Source organism: Ustilaginoidea virens, chromosome 4 (assembly GCF_000687475.1).
Source record: "Ustilaginoidea virens chromosome 4, complete sequence".
NCBI lineage: Eukaryota > Fungi > Ascomycota > Sordariomycetes > Hypocreales > Clavicipitaceae > Ustilaginoidea > Ustilaginoidea virens.
This window is the reverse complement of record NC_057319.1, coordinates 4960364-4983305: the sequence shown is the minus strand read 5'-3', so window position 1 is coordinate 4983305 and position 22942 is coordinate 4960364. Positions and strand designations below refer to the sequence as shown.

Sequence of the window (22942 nt, the reverse complement as noted above, 5' to 3'; positions counted from 1 at the left end):
CTGCAAGGAGCATGACAATCAGGTGACGAAAGTCGACGGAGTGCCTAGGCAGTTGCGGACCCTGCTGATGGGACCTTCCCGTCTGTAGGGGGCCAGTGGAAAGTTGGAACCGACGGGTACATAGGTACTTAGGTACTTACTACTACCGGACATGATGGTGCTGCGAGGCGTGTACACAGTATGAACGTACAGTCAGTGCCTGGGATGGACTCGTCGAGAAAGCATAGCAGCAATTCACGGAGCAAAGGACGCACGCACTGTCAACCCCTCCACCTAAACACGGCTGCCAGGTACGAAATCTTGCCGCGGGTACGGAGTACGTCTTCCTTTGGCATTTGGCATTTGGCACTTGGCACTTGGCACATGCATCTTGCCTTTGGCTAGGTAGGTACCTATCAGGGGCGATTTATGCATGGAGTAACAAGCGTAACAAGCCCATCGCAATGGAACCCTTGTCCGCCGCTAGCCAATCAGCTGCTCTATGTTTGGCTCCCCAATCATCTGTCGCCTCGAATTATCCCCAAGCAACCCTGCCATTGGCCAGATCCAGGTGAGACGCCATTGGTCTCGTCCAGCCGGACGGGGAAGCAGCGAATTGCCGTCCCGAGTTTTCAAAGAAAAAATGACAGTGTGCAGTGCGCAGTGTGCAGTGGCGCACTGTGGACTGCATCCTGCCATGCTCGGGCATCCTCCAGCTTCCTTTACGAACGGAACATGACAGCAAGAACTGCTTCCTTGTTGAAAGTCGACCCCCTTTTCCCCCATAGGAGACAAAGGCCTTGTTCAAAACAACATATGGAAACTTTCCCCAAGCTTCCTTCTCCTTGGCTCTCTCCTTGGCCGGAAAGAACCCCGCCGGCCCACTAGCTTCACTGGCTTCAAGCCCCCCCCCCCCCCCCCCCCCCGGCAGTTCCAGTGGCGGATCGTGAGGCTGACTGCTCGCTCATTGGACCGCGCCGATCGCATGCACTCAATCACTCGTGCATATTCAGGACCCCCATTCATCCATCCCACGAGTTCCAGTGCTCCGCTTCGACTTGGCATCATCGGCTGGCCTCGAATCGACTGCATATATTCGAGCGCCCTGCCTCCGAGCCTCCGTGCTGCTGGCGTCGCGGCAACGGCCTCCAGCGTCGACAACCCCGCTCCTGTCTGCGTCGCCAGCGTTCTGTGCCCCCCTCCCTCCAGGTGTTTGAGAAACCCGAAATCAGATCGGACGGAACAAACCAGGAATCCAGAGCCCTTTGTCTATCCTGCGAGGGCGCCGTGCTTACCGTCGTCGTTCCATCATTGGCATCGCGGAGCTGCCCCTCCCCGCCAGTTCTTTGTTTCGCCGCACCACTTCGTCCGTACAGCAATTCAGCAGCAGCAACTGGCTGCGAGGCTTCAGTAACCAGGAAAATGTCGAAACCCGTCATTGCAATCTTGGACCTGCCGGAAGAGACGCAGCGTGAAATCGTTTCCTATGTAAGTCATGCGCTCGCCGATCCCCTTCCCTTGGCAATCCCGCCGCAACGGTAGCTTGGATGGATGGTTGGAGCTTTTGGTTGTTGCTTGCTCGCAGGCCTCGTCTACTTTCCCAGACCGCAAACTCAGACTCTACTGAAGGAATTGTAGCAGCCACCTTGCTTCAACACCGTCACGTTGGAAAGCAGGTGTTGCCTGGTCGCTAACGAAACTGCTTGGCCGTCGTGATAGTGCACACAAGGCGATTTGATCTGCCTTGCACTCGTCTGTAAGCACTTCCATCATCTGGCGTCGTCACAACTCTATCGAAATTTCCACATCGTCTTCCCGGATGATGATGATGTCAATTTTGATTCCCCCATTGATGGGCTGGCCGGAGGTCTCGATACTCTCTCGACGAGCGAGTACAACTATGCCAAGCACTTGAAGGATCTCTCCATGGACACCCTCAGTGCTGGTGCCAAAGGCGAGCATTCATATCACCCGTATTTGTACAGTACTAGCTGCGGTAAATTCTTCAACACGTTGCTGCATTTGACCTTGAAGCGAGCTCATTCTTTGGAGTCATTTCGGTAAGTTCTATGTGGCTGTCTGGGCGACTTTTGCCTCCCCGGGCAGGTTTCGAATAGTCTCATTGCATCGACATTCCCCCCCTTTTTCTAACTGATTTCTCTTTCTTCTTTCCATCGTCTGCAGTTGGAACATCCGCGTTGAGCTCAGCCGCCCAGTATACGCTCAGCTTCACCGCATTAGATCGCTCAAGAGGCTACATCTGCGCCTACAGGCTGGCGATTCGTACTATACACCACCCCCTCCTCTTCCTATATATACGGATCTGGATCCTCTTGGTCAGCCAAATGGTCACCGGCATGATTCGATTTCACCCATGCAACCTTATGCAACTTCCACGCCATCCTCTCTTCTCGTATCTGGAAGCCCAACTCCCGGGCCGCCTCCCGCTTTGTTGCCACCCTCTTCTCGACCGTGGCCGAAAAGCAAAGCTGGGAAGAAAGGTTCCGGTGTTGCTGAACCGTCCACCTTATCTGGGTTCAAAGAACTCAAGAGTTTGTCTGTGCTGGATATTGACAGTCTAGACGTCATCCCCGAGATGGCAGCTTGCGTGCATAATTCTTTTTCGACGTTGAAGGAACTTCAACTATCACTTTCCGATGCGCTGGCGCAACAGGCTCGTAGGCCGCCTCAGGACTCGGAAGTCGATGACTCGGACGCTGAAGATGAATTCAACGTACTTGCATCGACGGAAGAGCAGCAAGATTACAGCGCGAACGGTCCTGCCAAAATATTCCGGGCTCAAGAGGAACGGAAACTCCAGGACCTGGTGTTTGGAAACGTTTTCGGAATCAAAGAGCCGCACTTGAGTAAAAAGACTCCGATGCAACTCACTGCTTCACTAAATCTCCAAACATTGTCCAGCATCAAAGCAGAAGGTTGCGAAGCACCCCATGTCGACCCCCGCGAAGAGTTTGTTGCCTCCATAAAAGCCGCTTCGACGCGGTTAACGACGATGATGAACGGATCCAAGGACTTTTCCATCTCTCAGCAGGTAGTTCTGGACATGATTGAAAAGGCCGCGCGTAAATATGTGGAAACAGATCCGAGCCGTAGCCACGGCAAGCGGTGCACCAAGTCTGCAGCAAGCAATGATCGGCCATCGAGCCGGCAGCAGGGAATCGGGTCGTTTCAGACTCAACCACCGGGCGCTGCTGAGAGTTCTTGGAACCCGGCAGAAGAGCGCGCAGAGAATGACTTTGCCGCAGGCCGATTGACCAACTCGGGGAGTAGACGTGCTACTACAGAAGAAGGAATTCCAGCCGGGGGCGGCGAGGGGCTCAGCCGTTGCTCAAAGACGGGAGCAGACCTTTTGCCGGAAAATGTTGACATGGGGCACACGGATGACTTTGCTGAGCAACGAAGCGAGGATATCTCAGGAAAACCAAGGAATCCCGAGGCCAGCCAGATTTCCAACGCTTGCCGTTCTGCCGCCCGTGGCGAGTGTATCTGCGAATCGGAGACGAGCGTGTCTCCTGCTCAACAACACGCGCAGGATGGTATCAAGTTGGACCCCAGACTCACCAAGGAAGATCGAGCTGCCGTTGCGGAGAAACTCGTACAGCTGCACCGGCTGATGCACGAAGTTGGACAACGCGTTCTGGAGCTGCGCGATGATCGAGTAAGCCAGGGACAGCCTGCGGCTGTTGGTTCCCTCGAGTCGGAGCTGGCCATTCTTAATCGGAGCGCGATAGAAGTGTCGAATGAGATTCGGATACTCGAATCCGAGATTGAGGAGATGCTTCAATCACCCGCCTCACGAAAGGAGGAGGACGCCAAGCGAAACATGGATGCGTATACCCGCAAGACAAGGGGGATGTCGCTGGAAACGCTGAAAATCTGCCTGGTTCCAGTCAAGGCGTCGGTTCTGTCACGGGCGATTGACGTTTCTTGCATCAGGGAGCTAACGCTCATCAACGTGGGGAATCAGGCACCGATCTGGTCGATGCTTTCCAAGGAGCAGAAGCATCGGCCACTCGCGCTGAGGAGCGTCTTTACGGATCATGTGTCGGCAGCCTTTTTGACGTGCATGGCGCAACTGCCACGCCTGGATGACCTGTTCATGTTGGAGCGCAGCCTCAAGCACAAGCCGGAGAGCTTTGCGCCGCGAACAGCCACCTCGATGGACCAGATACGGCGGCTGGTTCTCAAGAAGCACGTGCCCACGCTCAAGAGGCTGATGATTAAGGATGAGTCGAACGGTCCAAACTGGGACGCAAATGAGAAGACCATGATACTCATCTGCACCCGAGGCACTAAGCTCGAGGAGCTGGCGTTGAGTTTCAACATTCATGCAGTGGTACGTGCTGTCTACGCGATTCTTTGTATTGTCCCCCTTTTGTACCCCCTTTTTTTGTTCACTGAATTGTCCCCCTATCGCCGTCTTGTCGTTCAAATGCCAACCCTGTCTCCCGTTGCAGCACGCTTTTATGCAATACTTTTCCGGCCTCGTCAGTCTGCGGGCCATCAACATCCTTCACTTCAGAAACAACGACACCTGCATCTGGGTCATGCGGGAGATTCTGCGATTCATGGTGGACAACCTATCCCACCATCCGGAGCTGAAGCTGGAGTGGATCGCGATGGAGGACGACCGGGTAGACCGCGTGATTCGGCCGTCAGATGACGCCGCCGAGTCGTGCACCGAGGCGCCGACGAAGCGAGCCAGTGACAAGGGGAAGGACAAGGCCCACGCGTCAGCGTCGTGGGGCGCCAGCTCGTCTCCGGATTACCCTCTGATGCCGCTGGACGGGCTGGACTCTGACAGCGACAGCGAGGATTCCGACAGCGACAGCGGATCAAGGCTGCGATATACAACAGTCGGCCCGCTACAGTTCTACGACGTGTGGGGAGTCAAGATATTCGAAAAGGAGATTCGGAGCGGGAGGCTCTGAAGGGCGATGGATCTTGCAGACACGGGTTGGGGGGGCAGACGGGACGAGAAACGAGGCCCAATGTGACGGACGATGTGCGGACAACGCTTGCGGGACAGGGAAAGGGACAGGGAAAGGCGCAACGGGGCATTCTTGTTACCCCGGATTGGGGCCTTTGACGAGACGGGTTCGTCGGAGAATGTGCGAGGGACGGAGTACGTATTTTTGGATAGAATCAGGTTTGACGTGGTTGGGGGTGTGGGAAGACAATACCAATTTCGAGTTTGATGCCGGCTTAAATCTCTTTCCCTCGGGTCTGTTCCCCCGGTCAGCCCCCTTTTGACGCGCGGTGATGCGCTGCTTTGGTTGGTACAAGGATCGGATCCGGCACGAGGCAGGAAGCACGAGGCAGGAAGAACGAGGCAGGAAGCACGAGGCACTGAGCACTGAGCACTGAGCAGCGAAAAGAAAAAGAGCCAAAATAGAAAGAGGCGCAAAACCATCTGCATCTGCAAGACGCTGAGTTGAACAGGGGCGGGGTTTATTGGGCACCAAGCCACGCGGTACGGAGTAAGCTCGCTCGTCTCCACGCAATGAGGGCAACGACACTTGGACACGGCGGAGAACAGCACGGCGAGCGAAGACGGCTAGCAGCAGCGGCGCGCGCGAGTCCTCAGCAGGGTCGACGCGTACCCGAACCGACCGGGCCATGATACATACGATGCCATCCAGGCGAAGGGGGGGGCCGCCGCACAAGTGAGCCCCGGTCGCGTTTCTGCGCAAGCCACCAGGCACGACTCAGCGCGGTCAACAGGCGCAGATTGCAGACGGCCAGGTTCGGCGCAAAGACAGCCGCCGCTTCTCAAGGCGTCCGGGGGGGGGGTGCCCCGTCTGCGAGCCTGCACGCGGGTCGACCCGAGCGAGACAAGGGCGCCAATATTGCCGTCAAGTCACCCCGCGCAATGCGACGCGCGCGACGCGATGCGATGCGCCGACGGCGAGAGGCTGCAGGGCTGGAGCGGGTTTCCGGAAACGGCGACAAACCTCCGATGTCCGCGTGGCGTCCAAGGGGGGGGAAGCTAGGAATCATAGCGTGGTCGCCCGTTGAAGCTGTGAATATGTGTCTCTCGCGGGGCTGTGGTTCGCGTGGGGTGTGGTGCTTCGGATAACAAGCACTTGATGCCCTGGCGAGACGGGCGACGGGATTCAGGGTTTCCGACGTGCGGCGGAGCGGTCGATGAACATGGTTGGCAGGGTTCAGGTCAGGGTTCAGGGTTCAGGGTTTTTTGATTTTTAAATGCCTCAGCCGCGGATGGCTTTGCGATTTTCTCATGGTCAGCCCGAGGATCCCGGCACCCTGGCATTGGGGTGACGGACTCTTTCCGGCTGATAAGCCATGCCAGGGGAAGCTGTCTGAACGACAGTGACGGCCTCTTTCCGACTGATATGCCATCCCGGGAAAGCTGTCTGAACGACAAAAGGGGGCATGGGCAAGGAAGCAAGGAACCAGCGTCGACGGGGGACGGACGAGCAGCCCTTGGAAGAACTGGGTTTCGCCCTTTTCGCGGCAATCAAATACACCAGGGCTGTCCTCGTGCCCTGAGCAGCCTGCCGTCTTGCTCGCCGCCGCCGGTTCATCATGGGCAACAAGACATTCCTCGTAGCTGCTTTGGCAGTCTGTGCGCAGGGACGGGCTCCTCCTCTCCCCATTGCCATTGACCTGGAGCGTGGGCTGGATGCGCGGCTGGCAACGGTCCACGCCTCGCCATTGCGGCGCGTCCCGGGGCCCATCACCCACACGTACGGCTCTTGCGCGGCACTCTCGCCCCGAGGCGCCGACCACGTGGTGGCGACGAGCGACTCGGGCATCAGGGCCTCTCGGCTCGTGTGGGCGATTCCCCGCGACGCCCCGAGCGGCGGGTGCATCTCGGCATGGGACGAGGCCGGCACCTTGGTCGGTCGCAGCGCGCCGCGCCGTCTTTCTGCCCGGGAGGCGGCCGGAGCAGCACCCAGTCAGTCTCGTCACGACCGTCTTTTTCCCTCTCCTGCGTAGAAGCGTGCTAACGGGGGCGTGCGTGCGTGTGTGTGTTTTTTTTTTGGGGGGGGAGTTTTGCTTGTTCCCAGAGCCAGTAGCCATGACCGAGGCCAACGGCTTCGACGTGCTCGGTCCGTGGTTCGACGGCGTAAACGCCCTGAAACAGAGGCAGCCGGGCGCGGGGGACGTCGGGCGCGCAAAGAAGCGCAGCATCGGCATTGTCGGCGCCGGGCTGGCCGGCCTCATGACGTACCTGGTCTTGCACCAGGCCGGCTTCAGCGACGTCCACGTCCTCGAAGCCTCGGACCGGCTCGGCGGGCGTGTCCACACCGAGTACCTCAGCGGAGGACCGTCAGACTACTCGTACCAGGAGCTGGGGGCCATGAGGCTGCCCAACGACTACGTGGACCCGGATAGCGGCAAGCGGTACAACATGTCGGACACGCAGCTGGTGTTGGAGCTCGTCCGCGAGCTCAACAGGATGAACAAGGACCGCGACGACGACCTGCGCGTGCGCGTCGTCGACTGGATCGAGGAGAGCGACAACGGGCTGCAGTACTTTGGGGGCATCCGCCTGCCGGACGGACTACCCCCGACCGTCAAGCAGGTCAGGAACGACGCGCGTCTCTCGCAGGCGTTTGGGTACGGCGCGGAGACAAGAGCCACGAGCAAGAAGCTGCAAGGCGCCTTGCCCGGCCGGGGCTTCACGCTCAAGATGGTGCAGAACATGTACAAGGCCCACAGGGAGTGGAACGACGGCGGCCTCCTCCTCGGCAAGCAAAAGGGCGACCGGTGGTCCGAGTTCGCCTTTGTCTCGCAGTTCCTCGGGGGCAGCCTCAACAGCACCGACATCCTGGTCCAGCAGCAGGACCCCCAGGGCAGCTTCTGGGAGTACCTCTACGACCTCGCGTACGAGAGCGCCGACACGTGGAAGATGATTGACGGAGGCTTCAGCCGGCTCCCGCGGGCGTTCCAGCCCCTGGTCCATGGCAGGGTGCGCTTCAACACGCGCGTCGAGCGCGTCAAGCACGCCGGCGGCAAGGTCACGCTCGAGTGGAAAGAGTCCTTCATGGACGCCCGCTTCCAGCAGTCCACGTTTGACTACGCCATCGTGTCGGCGCCCTTCACCGTCGTGCGTCAGTGGCGCCTGCCGGGCATGGGCGTCACCATGCTCAACGCCATCAAGAACCTCGTCTACGACACCAACTGCAAGGTGGCCCTCGAGTACTCGGACCGGTTCTGGGAGAAGATGGCGAACCCCATCTTTGGCAGCTGCAGCACCACGACGGACATTCCCGGCATAGGGCAGTTCTGCTACCCCTCGTACAACCTGAACGGGACGGGACCGGCCACCCTGCTGGGCACGTACATTGACGCGTCGTCGAGCCACGAGGTGGCGAGGATGACCACCATGTCGGAGGAGGAGCACGTGCGGTACGTTGTCGACGCGGTTGCCGAGATCCACGGCGAGTACACCCGGCGCTTGTTCACGGGCAAGGGGCGGAGGAAGTGCTGGTCGCTGGATCCCAACGCCGTGGGGGCCTTTGCGAACCCCTCGGCTGGGCAGCACGAGCTTTACATGCCCGAGTATTTCAAGGTGCACAAGAATGTGAGTTGCTCGGAGAGAGTCGCCCCCTTTTGGAGAGGAGTGGTGGGCTGACGTTTTTCTGTAGATGATTTTCATTGGCGAACACACTTCGTACACGCACGGCTGGCTTTCTTCGGCGCTGGATTCGGGAATCAGAGGGGCGGTGCAGATGATGCTCGGTACGTGGACGAGGCTCCCGCTCCCTCCTTTCATTGATTGAACGGTGACTGACAGTTGCAGAGCTGGGTCTGGTGGATGAGGCCAAGGCGGCTGTGACGAAGTGGATGGTTCCGTGGATCAAGGGTTAGCTGGCGTTCTTTCGGAGTCATTGCTGCGGGTTGAACAGGTTCAGAACAGTATGGATGTAGTCCGTGGAGGTGATTTGGTTGGCTTGAAGCAGCATATATAAACCACGCAGCTCGGTTGTCATTAATCAATCGGGCTGTCTGTCATGCAGGTAATCCACAGCAAAACTGCCTTTTCTGAAGTCCCCCTTTGCACCCGGAAATCCCAGCACGTGGCTCGACGGGTGAATCGTGGCCATGACTCTTGGTGGAGTGCGCATACGTCGGCTCGTCCTGCTGGAGTACAAAGCGCCCGGGGGACGTGAGCGTTGGTGCTTGGAGCTGGAGGACTTTGACGCGGCAAAATACCGCGCCGAATATCGACGGTCAATAGCAGCGAGCGGTGTGTTTTGCGGTGCGACGCCAGTGTGCTTTCTTACACCAGGGCCGCTCCGTGACAGACTGTTGCCGTTCGTCCAGCGTGGCATTGACGCCGTCCTCTCCCGGACAGCACCGCCATGGTCCCTCCGTCCCTCCGTCCCTCCGTTTTTGGGCTCCAGCACCGAGACGGCGGTCAGGGAGATGATGCAAATGTTGGCTTTGTTCGAATGGGTACTGCATGCGTTCTGTTTGTGTGGCGGTTGTGGCAGTCAACGTGTAGGCTCGACAAGTCGTGGAGCCCGGCGTGCTGTCTCTTGAAAGGAGCATTGGAGCGGGCTTCTGCAGGAACACGGATTTCGAGACGCCGAGTCCATGGTCAACTTTCCCCAGCCGAGCGCTTGAAGAGCTGGTGATTCTGCGGACGAGTCGGTCAACTGTCGAAAGCTGCATGGAGAAGGAAGGGGGAACCTTGCGGCACCAAGAGCGCCACGTGACCAGCTCGGACCAATGATGAGGTCCTGCCCCTGAGCCAACCACCCGCTCGGTAGAAATTATCATCAAACTTGTGACATTGGCTCAACATTTTTCCAGCCACCATCGACTAGCCGCGGCAACTGAACGACGGCGTCTGCCGTCTGGCCCCAGTCCCAAGTCCCGCCGAGCCTTGTCCATTACTGTCAACAGTACGATTCATCCTACGAACGCATAAATGAAAAAAAAAAATTGAAAATAAAAATAAAGAGCACGCGAGAGGCATCGCCCATGCATAGGGCCTTATTTACAAAGAAACCGCCGCGCTAGCCAGCATCGTCAACAGCAACGCACTCGCCGACCAGAAACCCAAGGCAGCGACAGCCGTGCCCGCACTGTTGGAGCCCCCGTTCCCGCTGGCGCTCGAGTTGCCGGACCCGGAAGCGGACGCGGCGGCCAGAGAATCGCAATGGCTGAGGCTGCCCGAGGCAGTCTGGGTCTGCGCGCTGCCCTTGAAGCTGCACGACGTGCTCGCCTTTCCGTTGCTCGAGTAATACTGGTTTAGGACGTAGGTCAACTTGTCCTTGTCGCTGCACATGCTGTACGCGCCGTAGACGCCGGTCGAGGTGTTTGCGTTGATGCCCTTGCAGAGATCCCCGTTGGAGCCGCAGATGAAGCCGAAGATGCTGCCGTAGTCCTTGGCGTCGGTGCTATTGGCCACGACACACTCTGCCGCCTTGGCCATGCAGCTGCAGGCGTCGGCGTTGGGGGTGGGAGGCAGTTGCGGGCTGGCCTGCCACTTTGCATTGACGGCCGGGCAGTCGGCGGCTTTGTTGGACGGGCTGTAGTCGGACATTTGGACGCCTTCGGGGCTTACGGCGCTGATTTGCTTCTGCAGAGCGGCAAAGTCTTTGAGCTTGGTGGCTGAGCCGTCGCTAACTTTGACAAGGCCTGTTTGAGGGATGTTAGCCCTGCAGCTTGGACCGAGCTGACAAGGGAGTGGAGAAAAGGGGCAGAGAGAAAGGAGGCAAAAGCAACCAAAAAAAAAAAAAAAAAAAAAAAAAAAAAAAAAAAAAGGAACAAAAGGAACAAAAGGAAAAAAGAAAACAAAGAAGGAAAGAACAAAGGCAGAATACGTACCGTAGTCGTTGGCTTCTTCAAAGTACTCGTAGACAAAGCCACCGCTAAACACGGCCGTCATGTTGGACACATATAGCGCCGCCGTGTCGTCAAAGATGCGGTCAGCCGCGCCACCGGGCAAGTTGCAGCCGTACTCGCCAAAGAAGACGGGCACGGAAAAGGACTGAAACGACTCCAGGAGGCGGTTATACCCCGAGCTCTCAAACGTCTGCTTCCCGCACCACTCGTACACGTTGCAGCCCAGGAAGTCGACCGAGTCCTCGGCCGGGCCGCAGTTGAAGTAGGCGGAGATCTGGTCCCTAATGTCGGCGTCGTCGTCGGCCGCGTAGCCCACCCCCATGGGGCGGTAGTTCTGATTCTTGATGTACCGCTTGACGTCGCGCACGGCGGCCTTGACGTAGGCGGAAGCGGGAGTGGTGGTGGCATTGTTGGTCACCTCGTTGCCGGCGAAGAAGCCGATGACGTTGCTGTAGCTGGCGAGGCTGTCGACCACCTTTTGGTAGTGGGCCAAGAGGTCGACGTTCCACTCGGGGTTGCCGCGGTTGATGGACTGCTGGGGATTGCCCAGGTCGGAGAGGACGTAGATGCCCGCGTCGCTGAGCAGCTTCATGCAGGCCGAGTGGTCGGCGGTCGGGTCGATGGCATATGTGCGGATGACGTTGGTCTGCAGCTGCTGGAGGAGGGGGATGTCGCGCTTGCAACTAGCCTCGTCGGCGAGGGGGTCGGTGAAGGTGGCGGATGAGTTGGTGGTTGCGCCGCCGGGGGAGGAGTCTTGCTGGTAGGCGATGCCCTTGATGAAGAACTGCGTTCCGTTGGGATAGAAGAATTTGGAGCCCTGCAGGGGGGGGGGGTCAGCAATGGGGGATTTTGAGCAACGGCCATGTAGGGGGGGAGGATCAGGGACATGTGTGAACCTTGATTTGGATAGAGGGCAGGTCAGCACCTAGCACCGCAGAGGCGAGGAACAAGACAAGCCCCAGACCCATGACGGAAAATTTAATCTCGTCCAACGTATCCGAACGCAGCCAGGGCAAAGAATGTCACAGCTCGCAACGGCGGTGCAGCAAAGGACTGTATGAAGTGAAAAATGACGTCGGCGACGATGCTACACAAAAGAAAAACGAGGGCCAAAAAAAAAAAAAAAAAAGGATGAAAATCACAGAGAGCGAGAGACAAGAACGGATCCGACGGAGCACAACTACGAGCAGAGAGAGAGAGAGAGAGAGAGAGAGAGAGACCAGACCACGCACGCTCGTCGGCCAGCAACGACCAGCAGCCAATATTCCTTTTATGGCCTCTACTCTTCATGATGCCGAGACGCGCGTTGGCGTGCGAGGCAAGTGGCTTCTCCGGAAAAGGGGCCATCGGGAACTCGGCAGCGAGGTGGGCGGCTGGGGATAAATAGTAGCGGGAAGGCCCCTTGTCTGCGCAATTTGCACCGGCCAGGCAGGATGAGCAGCTCGAAAACTGGCGTGGATGGCGTGGATGCGTGGATGGCCTGGATAAGTCGGCACGTCGGTTGCCATCGAGGTCGAGAGCTAAGAAGAACGACGGGGCGAGGTCTGGGCGGCGGAAGCGTGGGGCCTGGCCCGAAGCGGGTTAGCGCGCGGCACAATTGCCGGTACGTGCGGCGAAAGGCTGCTTTGGCGGGTGGAGACGTGTCAGGGGGGAGTGGTCAATCAAATCCAGAAGCATATATATAGGCAGGGACAAGGCAGGCAGCAGGAGTTGCTCCGCCGCTAACCCGAAAGGGGGCCGGACTAGATCCCCTCGCCACCTTTACCTCCACAGCTGCCGCAGTTCGTATCGTCTCGATCATGGCCATTTCTCACACGCGGCGGCATTGGCCTAGTCTTTGTCGCAGGCTCGCAGGCTCGCAGACTCGCATCCTCTTTGGGAATTGAAGCCATCGCGAGTCCCGAGTCCTAAGTCCTCACCCTGACGGAATACGCCAAGTGGCGAACCAGGAGGCGCCCTCCCGCAGCTATCCCGGATAATGCTCGACAAACTCTACGATATTGCTCGTCAACCTTATCATCAGGCAACATGCCCCTTCGGCTTGTCCGGGCCAGCTCCCTCCCTCCCTCCCTGCTATCCTGAGACCCCCCCCCCCCCCCCCACGGGACAGGCTCATCCGTGAGCTAGTATTCCCAAAACTACTTAAGCGCACCCAGCGCCAACCTCAACTTCACTCGGCCACCCGCAGACAAGAGCCAAAAAAGAAAAATTCTTCGCCGCCGTCTCTCTTTCTCGACACCGCTCATCCGCCATGCGCTTCGCACCCCTCGCCTTCCTGCTGCTCGGAGCAGCGATTGCTCTCCAGATCGCCGACCCCATCGACGACGGCGACGGCAACCTCGTCCCCTCCAGGACCGAGGATGAGAACCCCACCAAACGAGATGTATGCTGTCCGCACTGGTTCAAACACGGCCGCTGCGTGAGTTCTCTTCTTAGTCACCCCCCCCCCCCCTTCGTACATGTCCTTTTTTCTTTTTTTACGCTGCGTATACGTATACTGGGCCGAGAGTCTAACGATGATTTCCTAGGAATGCTGGCGGAGTGTGCGTTGCCCCCGGGTATTTTCAATCTCGGCACGACTTGGAACTAATGTTACGAATAGGACAACCGATGCTGCACCCCAGGTCCAAACCCGCCAGAACAAGAGGAGCAGGAGTGAGCTTGCGATTTGGGGGCGTTGGTATTGCGAGGCCCGCTCGGAGGCGGTTCCAAGCCGTGCTCCTGGATGGGACAGGACACGGAAGACAGGTTGTATGGACGTAGGTCGGAGGGGGCGTTGGACTGCCGCCGTTGTCAAACACCCTACCGAGTACTACAGTAGTATTGCCTGTACCGTTTGCGAGGAAATCATGACAATAAACCTGATCAGGAGGCGCGTAAAAAAGAGGTAGAGTGCTGCAGAGGCCAAGGTTCGGCCAGCCATTGAAACGTGAGGCGAAGCAGCGGCCGGGCTCATGGTGAACGAAGTCAAAAGGACATCCTGACGGCTCCAGTAAAATTCGACAAGACGAATATTCATCAGTAAATGCGGACCTGAATTTGCGTCAATAAGTCCTATATGCTGATGTAAATAAGCACGCGCCAATTCCAGTCCCATCCAGTCCCATCCAGTCCCATCCAATCCAACCCACCAATCCATCCAGTCCATCGACTTTCCCTCATCTCCCGCCCCTTGCTATATGCTCCGCTTCACAAATCAACCCCCCCCCCCTTGCATCAACAAAAGAGACCTTTTCACGATGGACAGCTGACATGGCCCCCGCGCAGAGCCAACATACATTGGAAAACCGTTATACTCACTAATCCAGTCTCGCCACCAAGACAAAACACCAAAATTGGAGTATAAACGAACGCAAGCAGAAACAACAACAAGGAGCAAGGAGAAGCAAGGACGAGGGACCTTCCAAGGCTCTGTATCTTCCCATCGAGGGCATGCTGTGCTTTCAATCCCGGCCAACGGGGCATGTGCTGTATTCAAGTATCTGCCCTTGTCAAGTTCAAATGTCCCCGCAACGCCGGTACTCATGCTCATATATAGTCATTAATAAAACAAAGGAAATAGAGGGAACATTGCAGATCCCCAGGTAGAACGGAACCTGGTTAGAGATATTCTTGATCAACAACCGCACACCAACTAGGGCCGTGATTCTGTCCGTCAGACGTGGTGCTGGTATCGAGCCTTATCCTGCTCCAGCCGTTTCCTCTCCAGCCGTAATTTAGCCGCCTCGGTCCCGTCGTCTGGCTGGGCAGCTTCCTTGAACCAACGATGGTTCAAGGCTTGCTTGGCAGTTATCCGTTGAGCAGGATCGTACACAAAGATGTTTTTGAGCAAATCGAGGAAGTTTTTGAAGAATTGATTGTTTGCTGGGATAATATCCTGTTGCAATTTTGGTCAGATAGCTGTCGCAGGCGCGCCCAAGGGAAGAACGTGGCTTTCTTACGTTAAGATGTTTCATTGCTTTGACAAATCTCTTAGATCCTCGTGTCGTTTCGGGCGTCGGATAGTCCAGCCTGAGACGTTTGAAAAATCTCATGAAAGGTCAGCTTGTAGAGTTCAGACAAAGGGAGGGGGGGAGTTATACTTGGACGCTGGGTTGCCACCGCTTCTTGTGGACATCTTGTTCACATTCTGCACAAGATGGCTGTCGATCCTCGAGCCAACCACAGCCTCCATCATGGCCAAATGCTCGAGATTATCGTGGGTCTGGAACAAGGCATCACCGGTGAAGAATTCAACAAGAATGCAACCGATACTCCAAATGTCGCAGGGAAATGACCAACCGAGGCCCAGGATGATCTCGGGCGCTCGGTAGTGCCTTGTTGAGACGACTGAAGAGTGGTATTCGTCCTGGAACGTGGCAGATCCAAAATCGATCAACCGTATTTCTGTATTGAGCAGCACTCGTCGTTGTGACGCCTGCCTGTTGATGGTTGTGGATGACGATGGAATTTTTCGGTTATATGTAAAGGTCTGGTACGAATCGTCCCAAAGAAGTATATTCTCCGGCTTTAGATCGGTATGGATCAGGTTTAAATCATGCAGGACTAGGAGACCAAAGTTAGCGAGCCATTGAAGTTGTGCTTTTTTTCCTTCTCTTTCCTTTGTCTTTTTCTTTTTTATTTTCCCCTCAAGGGGTCTTGTACTCACAAGCTACACTGGTAAACAGCTGGCGAGCAAAGTTTTGAATCTGACTGTTAGGAAAAGGCACAAAGCTGTTTCCTTTCAAAAAGTCAAAGACACTCTGCCCCAGCAGATCCATAACAATGCAAATGTGCCCACGATAGTCAAAGCAGTCCCTCAGATGGATGCATCTGTTTCTGTTTTCGGCATCGTTGGCCTTGAGTGTCGCCAGGACTCGCAACTCGATCCGCGAGGCATCGCGGTATTTTTGCACGGATCGGATGATCTTGACAGCTACGGCCTGATTTTTCTTCCGGTCCCGCGCTTGGACGACCTTGCCAAAAGTCCCCTGGCCAAGAAGACGGCAGATTTGATCTACAGGCAGATGAGTTTGTGCACTTGTCAAAGAATGCACAGATTGCGAGATTCCATTCCAACGTACATTTGTCTGTGAGCTCGGCGTCAGGAACGACAATGTAGTGACCGTCATCGTCATCGACCTTGACATTCTTTGAGTATTGCTGCCCGGTGTGAAAAGGTGAGTGACTGATTAGCACTGGGACTCGTTAAAAGGAACATTGAGCATGTGCAGGGGAAGTGCTTCAGGACGGCGGAGAGCAAACGCGGCCAAGTGAAGAATCTTGGACAAAGCCAAAGAAAAAGAAAAGAAAAGAAGAAAAAAAAAAGAGAAAAGAACAAGGCGAAAGCGAAATGAATTGCACTCACATCGTGAACGACCCGCACATGAACATCCGAAACTTTCTTTGGGGGAAAGGGCGGAGGCTTGTAGGTCAAGAATTGGCCACCTAGACCATCGACATCTCGGCGTTTTGCCTCGCTGGCAGCTTGTTGGCGAGTTGTTCGCTTCCGCTTCAATGGAGAAGGAACCTCTTCGTATTGGCTATTGGAGGAAAGAGAAGTCGGGGCCGTCGTGTTAAGGACGGAGTTGGTGCGGTCACTGGATTGTGTGGAACCGATGGGTGTTGCGTGCTGCAGCGGAGTGTTTGTGTGGGAACCCACATACTGGACGTGATAGCCCGAAGGGGCAGCATCCCGCCGTCTTCGCTTTACGGCCTGGCGAGTAGAGGCCGTGGTATCGTAAGGAATGACCGTCGAGGCATTTCCGTTGGCATGCGTGGTCAGCTTGCGGGACGTGTTGGCTTCTGGCTCCGGCGTGTCGTCAATGACGATGATTTCCTTGGGCAAGCCGTTTCGGTAAAAATTATTCCAGTCAGGCTCGCGGGAGCGGCGGCGTTTCTTGGAGGGAGGGTCATCTGTGCTTGCCGCGACCGTTGTCGTAGCGGTAGCAGAGCCGGTTGAGCCAACCATTGTGGAAGAAGAAAACGAATGGTCGATATGGGGTCTCGCCGTTGCTGCAGATGAAGCGTCGAGATGGTGGTGGCGAGGCAGATGGTGGTCGTGCGGAGGGGGTGCGGGCGGTGATTGGGCGTGATGGTGGTGGTGGTGGTGGTGGTGGTTCTGGGCTGTGGCATCCGGCTGCGAGTAGCCCGCTGCAGCGTGGCCGCTGCTCGCTTGGCAAAAGGGCACCGGCCGTGCTCCGTTGAACGCTGATGATGGCGATGATGCTGTTGTGCTTGCGGGTGCCGAGGGGGTGGGTGCGGACGAGTTGGCCGCGTGCAGCAGAGAATGGGCAGCAGTCGAGCGATAATGTGAAGTTGTGGTCAGCGACGGCGCCGGGTTGTGGTGGTGGTTGTGGTGGAGGTAGCCCTTGTGGGCGGCGTTGTGGTGCGAGTGGTGGCCGTGAGTAGCGTGTGCTCGGTAGTGAGGGAGCGTGGCCACAGCCGTCGTTGGCGTAGACATGCCAGGCCTTTTTCGGGGGGCGATGCGTTGCCTACCTCCTAGCAAGGGAAAGCGAGGGTTTGTCTCGAGCAATGGATTCGTCGTGCGTTGCGGTCGAAGCAGGCCGCTTTGTCGGTTGAAAAGAAAAGAGACGGGTGGCAAGCCAACAACAGGAGCGGTAGCCGGGGGGGTGAGGGGGGCTGCGAGGGCGAGATTGGAGATGGCGAGGAGCGAGAAGCGAAGGGGGAGAATGCAAGAGATAGTCGAGGCAAAAGGCAAACGGCAAACTGAGGGCAATTCAACAACAGCCCCAACCAATGGGGCACGACGTGCACCGTACCGCGTACTCCGCAGCCTGTAGGCACCAGACGCCTTCTGGGAGGCCCCAGCAGCCCAGGCCTTCTAGGACGTGCCAGTCTGCTGCTTGAGGCCCTCTAGGCAGTGCTGCCCAGCCCATCTGGGTTGGTAGGCCATAGGCTGGGTCTGGCCTGGTGGGCACTGGGGAGATCAGAGGGTGACATTGCGGACAATGGCCTGGCACGGTGCGAGGCACCAGAAAAACAACCCAGCACGCAACTGCCAGGGCTTGTCATCAGCTGCGAGGCTGGCTGCATGTGCTGGACGGGACCAGAGTACCGAGTTTGACGTGCCGGCTGGCTTTGTCCCACTGTATGGGTCGCATCGAGACGTGGTGTACGGACTTGACGGGAGGGAAAAGATGGGGGTGCGTGCCAGTGCCAGCGCCATCCACCCAGGACAACGCATCCTGCATCCCGGTTGCTTGTCGGGAAGCGGCAGACATCAATGGCTTTCCTGGCGTCGGTTGCCTCGGAGCGTCATGTTCACTCACGGAGCAACTTTTCTTGTTCCCTCTGGCACCGCAAGATGACGGCAAGGGGCGTCTGACCAGGTACCTCATGCTGCTGCCGGTTACCGTTGACCTCATTCCAATGACCACAGCTGAGTAATCATGACAGTGCGACGACGGAGGGGGGGGGGGGGGGGGGTAAGAGAGAGTAAAAAGTAAAAAATAAAATAAAATAAAATAAAATAAAAAAAGACAAAAAAAAAAAAACCAACCGCCTTCACCCTTGCGTTCTCCCTCTCTGCTGGTTCTGACGCACAGAGGCGTATCTTACTTGCAATGTTCATGGTTCTGCCCAATTCCAACGCCAGGGCGTCCGAAACTTGGTTTTTGCTCGTCTGCAGACGGAAATCGCTGGCTCAGGTGTTCAACGTCCAGAATCCAGACGGCGAATGCCACATGCAGAACGGGTCACCTCGAGGACCCACCAGACGTAAAGTACGGAGTACTTACGGAGTACATGTTTAGGTAGGTACCCAAGTACCTCTTGGGAGTGAGCTTTGTCAGGATTATGCATTCGGTGACGATTTCCAACGATACTATGAGCAGGAATTGCACTCCGGGCGTTTTAGGCCACTTGGCCCCGTTGCGGAGCGGAAACTCAGCATGTGCGAAAGAGCAACAGACAGCTGATTCCGGGGCTTTCAGCCTAGATCGTAAAGTCAAGAGTGCCATCGAGAGCGCCGTCAAGAGGCCTGGTCTGGTCGCGAGATGCTACGTTTCTCTGCACGGCTCCAGCGGGGCTCCAGCGGGGCTCCAGCGGAAACTATGACATGTCTGGTACTCCGTATTCTTTGGGAAACCATAGTGACGCAGGCAGACAGAGCGGATTGTCAAGGCAAGCACTTGTCGAAGGAGACGAGAGACGCCTTGGCTGTTGAGTCTTGACGCACCGCACCGCGCACGCTGACGCTTGTTGAACCGCCTCCAAGTCGCCACCTCTTGTCACGGTGGGGCCGGTGCTAGCCAGTGCCCCCATTCCCAATCCTGCCGGAATAACAACTTGGTGGTCCAAGTTCCAACCTGGTCAAGAGGTGTTCAAAGTAGATTTATGTGGCGACACGGCCGTTTCCGAGCAGACGGTAAAGCCGTGCAGTCGTCAGTCGGGTCGGTCTGGTCACTTGGCTGGCGACGTGGACTTCCTTGGAGTTTTCTCTGCTTTTTATTTTCTTTTATTCTTTTTTGTAGTCAGAAAATGGCCCAGCTTGCTCTCGGTGCTGCGTGAGAAACGGCCTCCTCGACTCTTGCAGCTGGCAGCCGGCAACGGACAACGGGCAGCTGGCGTCCTGGCTGTCTCGTCAACATGATACGTCCCACCGTGGCCCCCACCAGGCTAACTTGTCGATCGCCTCCCCCATGATTCATGCAAGCAAGGACAGCGTCCACCCGGCTTGTAGCAAGACGTGCGTGTTCAAGTTGGCATAAAGCATCGGCGTCTCTCAACTCCAAGCCACCGATACATCTCGATTGCCGCCCCTGGGCATCTGCGAGCCAAGTCTTTGCTGTCGAGATAATTGCCACCACGGCAAGCAAGATTGACGATACCTACCCTGCGGTGGAGCAGCCAGCTCGCTCAACCAACTTGACCAAATTTCACCACCCATATAACATATACTGCCCGTCTTCCCCATGTCGGCAACCACTGCGTACGTACCACGTACCATGGAACTCCCAAATCGTACATCACAACGGCCATCCAGTCTTGACTTGAATACAACAGTCTCTAGTCTCATACTGAACATGACGCTCCAGTCTCGACCCAGATATCGCCTTTTATGCGCGACGCAATAAAACCCCCGGCGCATCCCCCGCATGAAAAAAAGCCACAGCGCACGCCGTGCGACCGCCTCGCTGCGGACCGTCTCTGCCCTTGGCTGACACATCACATCTTCCCACGACGGAATGTCGAATCGGCAGCGAAATGGGAAAACAGGCAGGCTTGGCCTAGATGCTTGTTGATGGCCCGTCGAGGTTTGGGCGTCCACGGGATCGGGCTGGCGAACCGACTGCCCTGGATTGTGGACTCAACGGGTCACGGTGCAATCGGGCGCAGGGATGTATTCAACAAATGCGCGGTTTGTGACGTAGCAGATGGATGGCAAGTGTCCGGCAGTACTTCTCTCGAGGCAACAAGTCGCTATCTGCCTCCTTGCAGGGACGCAACACTACCAAACGCGGCATACGAGCACTGGTATCTAGACGAGCTTGCAATCTGGTGCCTGATGACGCTGGCGCTATTGCCGAAGACACGAGCCGCGCCGGATAGGCGTCAACGAACACATGTGCTTGGGTCGCCGGAACACCGTGGGCACATGGCTCCTGCCCTTGTTGAGGAAAAGTCGATGCGGGCCGGATGCTGGCAAAATCTGCTTGCCTAAACGCTGATTGCTTGCGTAACAATGTAAACTACAGGGTTCTGCAGCTTTCACGCCCGAGTAGGCATCAGACAGCAAACAGCGATGGAGACGAGGGGCCAGCCTCACATGGTTTGCGGCGAAATAAAAACTGTCATCAAATACGGCGCTGTCTTGATATAGAGCTGCATCACGGAGCAACAAGCCATGCAGACGGCCCACAGCTTGCCGTCTGGGTATCGAAAACGCAAAACAACACACAAACGCCCCCCCCCCCCCCCCCCCCCCCCCCCCCCCCCCCCGGGAAAAAAAAAAAAAAAAGACTGCACACAAGTCAGTCCCATCCGAACAGAATGCATCTCGTTTCCAACCGTTCGTCACAGATGCCTTTGGCATGTCGAGCCAGAGGATGCGTGCTCGATGCGCAAGCTCAAGCTGCTCCGAAAGGGGTCGACGCCGTGTCTTGAGCCCGTCATTTCCACCAAGCGGTTCAATATCCTAAACTCCATCTTCAGCTTGAAGCTGTACACGAGCGCCTTGTAGGCGGTCTGCATGTCGTAGAAATTCGTATACTCCAAGCAGAGGATGGGGATGTCGAGAAGAATGACGACAACATTGACCAAGATCAGATGACGGCGCATCTCGCGCACCGCGTCCCCGTATAAGCTGTCTTGGGTGTCGAAAAAGGAGAAGCACGACTTGATGTAGACGAGGGAGATGATCAGCTCCTGCAGGAAAAATGCCGATACCTGGACCTTTTCATACACGACGTAGGGATGGACCCAGGAGTTACTCGGTGAGCTGTTGGCCCCGTACATGAGGATGATGATGGGGATGTGAAGTATGACGACGTTGGCAATGATCATGGCTAGTATCATTCGCAGCCAAAAGTCGCTCCAGAAGATCAGGTGAAGCCGGGAGTAGAGGACAAGAGACTGGCCGGTAACCATGGGCACCCAGCCAACCGCCACCAGGGTGATGTATAGACCGTACCCGTGCGATCCAACGACATTTTTCAGCAGGAAGCCAATTGAGTGCGGGATTATGCCATTTGCTGCGGCGAAAAAGCTCCAAAAGTATAGACCTTTGAACCGTCGGAACGTCGAAAAGACGATGACGTTGAGCTCGAGGGCATTGTATAGCGCCAATGCCACGAACGCGACAATGGCAAGCGTCTCCTTGTTGGTGTCGGTGATGCCCGAGTCCGGGTTACCTGAATACCCCATGGCTCAAAGGGACAACAGCACATCCTGGGTCGTCAATGCCAAAGTTTGGAAGGTGCACGGCGAGAGTCGGTATCCCAGCCCAGAAAGTTCTGCCTTGACGTTGTCTTGCGGTATAGTTGAGATGCCTGGAAGAGGTCGTCTCGACTCTCCTTTGTAGATCGGGCTAGGATGGCTCAAAGGGGTATAAGTTTGGACGTGGGTCGCCCGCAAAAGCCCAAGCGCATAGGCATGGGGGATGAGGAATGCAACACGAGATGGGAATCACGAACGCGCGTTGCATCCGTGCTTGTTCATCTTTTGACGGCGAGTCGCCCCATGGTTGCAGCTTGCAAGTTGCCTCGCGAGGGCTCTTAAAACGGGAACACACAACCGCCTTGATTCTAATTTCTGGCCTTTTTTTTTGGTGTCACTCGGAGCCCTGCTCGTTTGTCTGTATTCCCTCACGATGGGGCTACCGAGTTTTCGTGTGGTAGGAGGCTCTGCCAGCCCATTCGTCGGTGCACCGCTCTGCGTGCCCGCGTCAGCGAGACGGCCTAGGCCAATCCTGACAAACGAAAGGGCCCATCATTTCCCTCTTTGTGCTCCCGCGAGCAAAACGGTGGCTACGCTTCAGCTGGTCTTGCTCGGAGGGAGGGGGGGGTGGTTAAGTCGATGAAATTGCCATGTGCGACTCTGGTCTGATCGCCCATGGTCCGATCCCGGGCATTTGCTGGAATTAACGGTACGACAGGGTCAAGATGAGATGATACTGCGGCCCTTGTTGTGCGACGGAGGGCAGATGACTCGTTCCGTTGTCCGTTGCCAGCGAAAGTCCGGAGGGCTCACTAGTTCGCTCGCGATGAATCTGTCGAGTTGACGATCAGATACTGGCGGCGACCAGGTTGTGTGTTTGCGAATAAAGCGGGATGCGAGTTCAACTACCGAGCAGACAGACTTTACATGGCAAGACAGAGCTAGACCAGAAACATGAGCGTTGAAAGATTGAAACGGACGGTTCTCCACTTTTCTTCGCTCAGGTGACACTGGCAAGCTCTCGGGGACGGACCAAGACTCCTCGACAACTTTCAAGGAAGATAACCCCCCAAGTTGCAGCGCTATTTCGACACTTGAGCAAGGCGACTTACGACATGCATCACTTGTTGTCGACAAGCACAAGATCCTACCATGGCTGCTTCGTGTCCATTTTGCCTCTACTCTCCCGCTCTCATCAGACCTATGTACCAGTCAGCGCACGATTTTGTGCAACCCC

At 56.6% G+C, this 22942-nt stretch overlaps 6 protein-coding genes across 6 annotated transcripts; 3 read left to right on the top strand and 3 right to left on the bottom strand.

Moving 5' to 3' along the window:
* Window positions 1-1401: 1401 nt before the first annotated feature.
* Window positions 1402-4931, top strand: UV8b_05825 (uncharacterized protein; the record flags this gene model as incomplete). Its single annotated transcript, XM_043143322.1, has 4 exons — window positions 1402-1467; window positions 1699-2039; window positions 2164-4336; window positions 4458-4931. 4 exons carry the CDS (start codon window positions 1402-1404, stop codon window positions 4929-4931), a joined length of 3054 nt encoding a protein of 1017 aa, XP_042999255.1.
* Window positions 4932-6549: 1618 nt separating this feature from the next.
* Window positions 6550-8841, top strand: UV8b_05824 (uncharacterized protein; the record flags this gene model as incomplete). Its single annotated transcript, XM_043143321.1, has 4 exons — window positions 6550-6922; window positions 7035-8554; window positions 8619-8712; window positions 8774-8841. 4 exons carry the CDS (start codon window positions 6550-6552, stop codon window positions 8839-8841), a joined length of 2055 nt encoding a protein of 684 aa, XP_042999254.1.
* Window positions 8842-9976: 1135 nt separating this feature from the next.
* On the bottom strand, window positions 9977-11795 carry UV8b_05823 (uncharacterized protein; the record flags this gene model as incomplete). Its single annotated transcript, XM_043143320.1, has 3 exons — window positions 9977-10620; window positions 10810-11644; window positions 11724-11795. 3 exons carry the CDS (start codon window positions 11793-11795, stop codon window positions 9977-9979), a joined length of 1551 nt encoding a protein of 516 aa, XP_042999253.1.
* Window positions 11796-12805: 1010 nt separating this feature from the next.
* Window positions 12806-13718, top strand: UV8b_05822 (uncharacterized protein; the record flags this gene model as incomplete). The annotated part of the gene is made up of 4 exons (XM_043143319.1): window positions 12806-12870; window positions 12938-13246; window positions 13356-13370; window positions 13430-13718. The coding sequence occupies 4 exons, from the start codon at window positions 12806-12808 to the stop codon at window positions 13716-13718; spliced, it is 678 nt and encodes a 225-aa protein (XP_042999252.1).
* Window positions 13719-14482: 764 nt separating this feature from the next.
* Window positions 14483-17269, bottom strand: UV8b_05821 (uncharacterized protein; the record flags this gene model as incomplete). The annotated part of the gene is made up of 6 exons (XM_043143318.1): window positions 14483-14704; window positions 14769-14856; window positions 14910-15372; window positions 15476-15823; window positions 15891-15969; window positions 16175-17269. The coding sequence occupies 6 exons, from the start codon at window positions 17267-17269 to the stop codon at window positions 14483-14485; spliced, it is 2295 nt and encodes a 764-aa protein (XP_042999251.1).
* Window positions 17270-20844: 3575 nt separating this feature from the next.
* On the bottom strand, window positions 20845-21693 carry UV8b_05820 (uncharacterized protein; the record flags this gene model as incomplete). The annotated part of the gene is made up of 1 exon (XM_043143317.1): window positions 20845-21693. One exon carries the CDS (start codon window positions 21691-21693, stop codon window positions 20845-20847), a length of 849 nt encoding a protein of 282 aa, XP_042999250.1.
* Between the last annotated feature and the right edge of the window lie 1249 nt (window positions 21694-22942).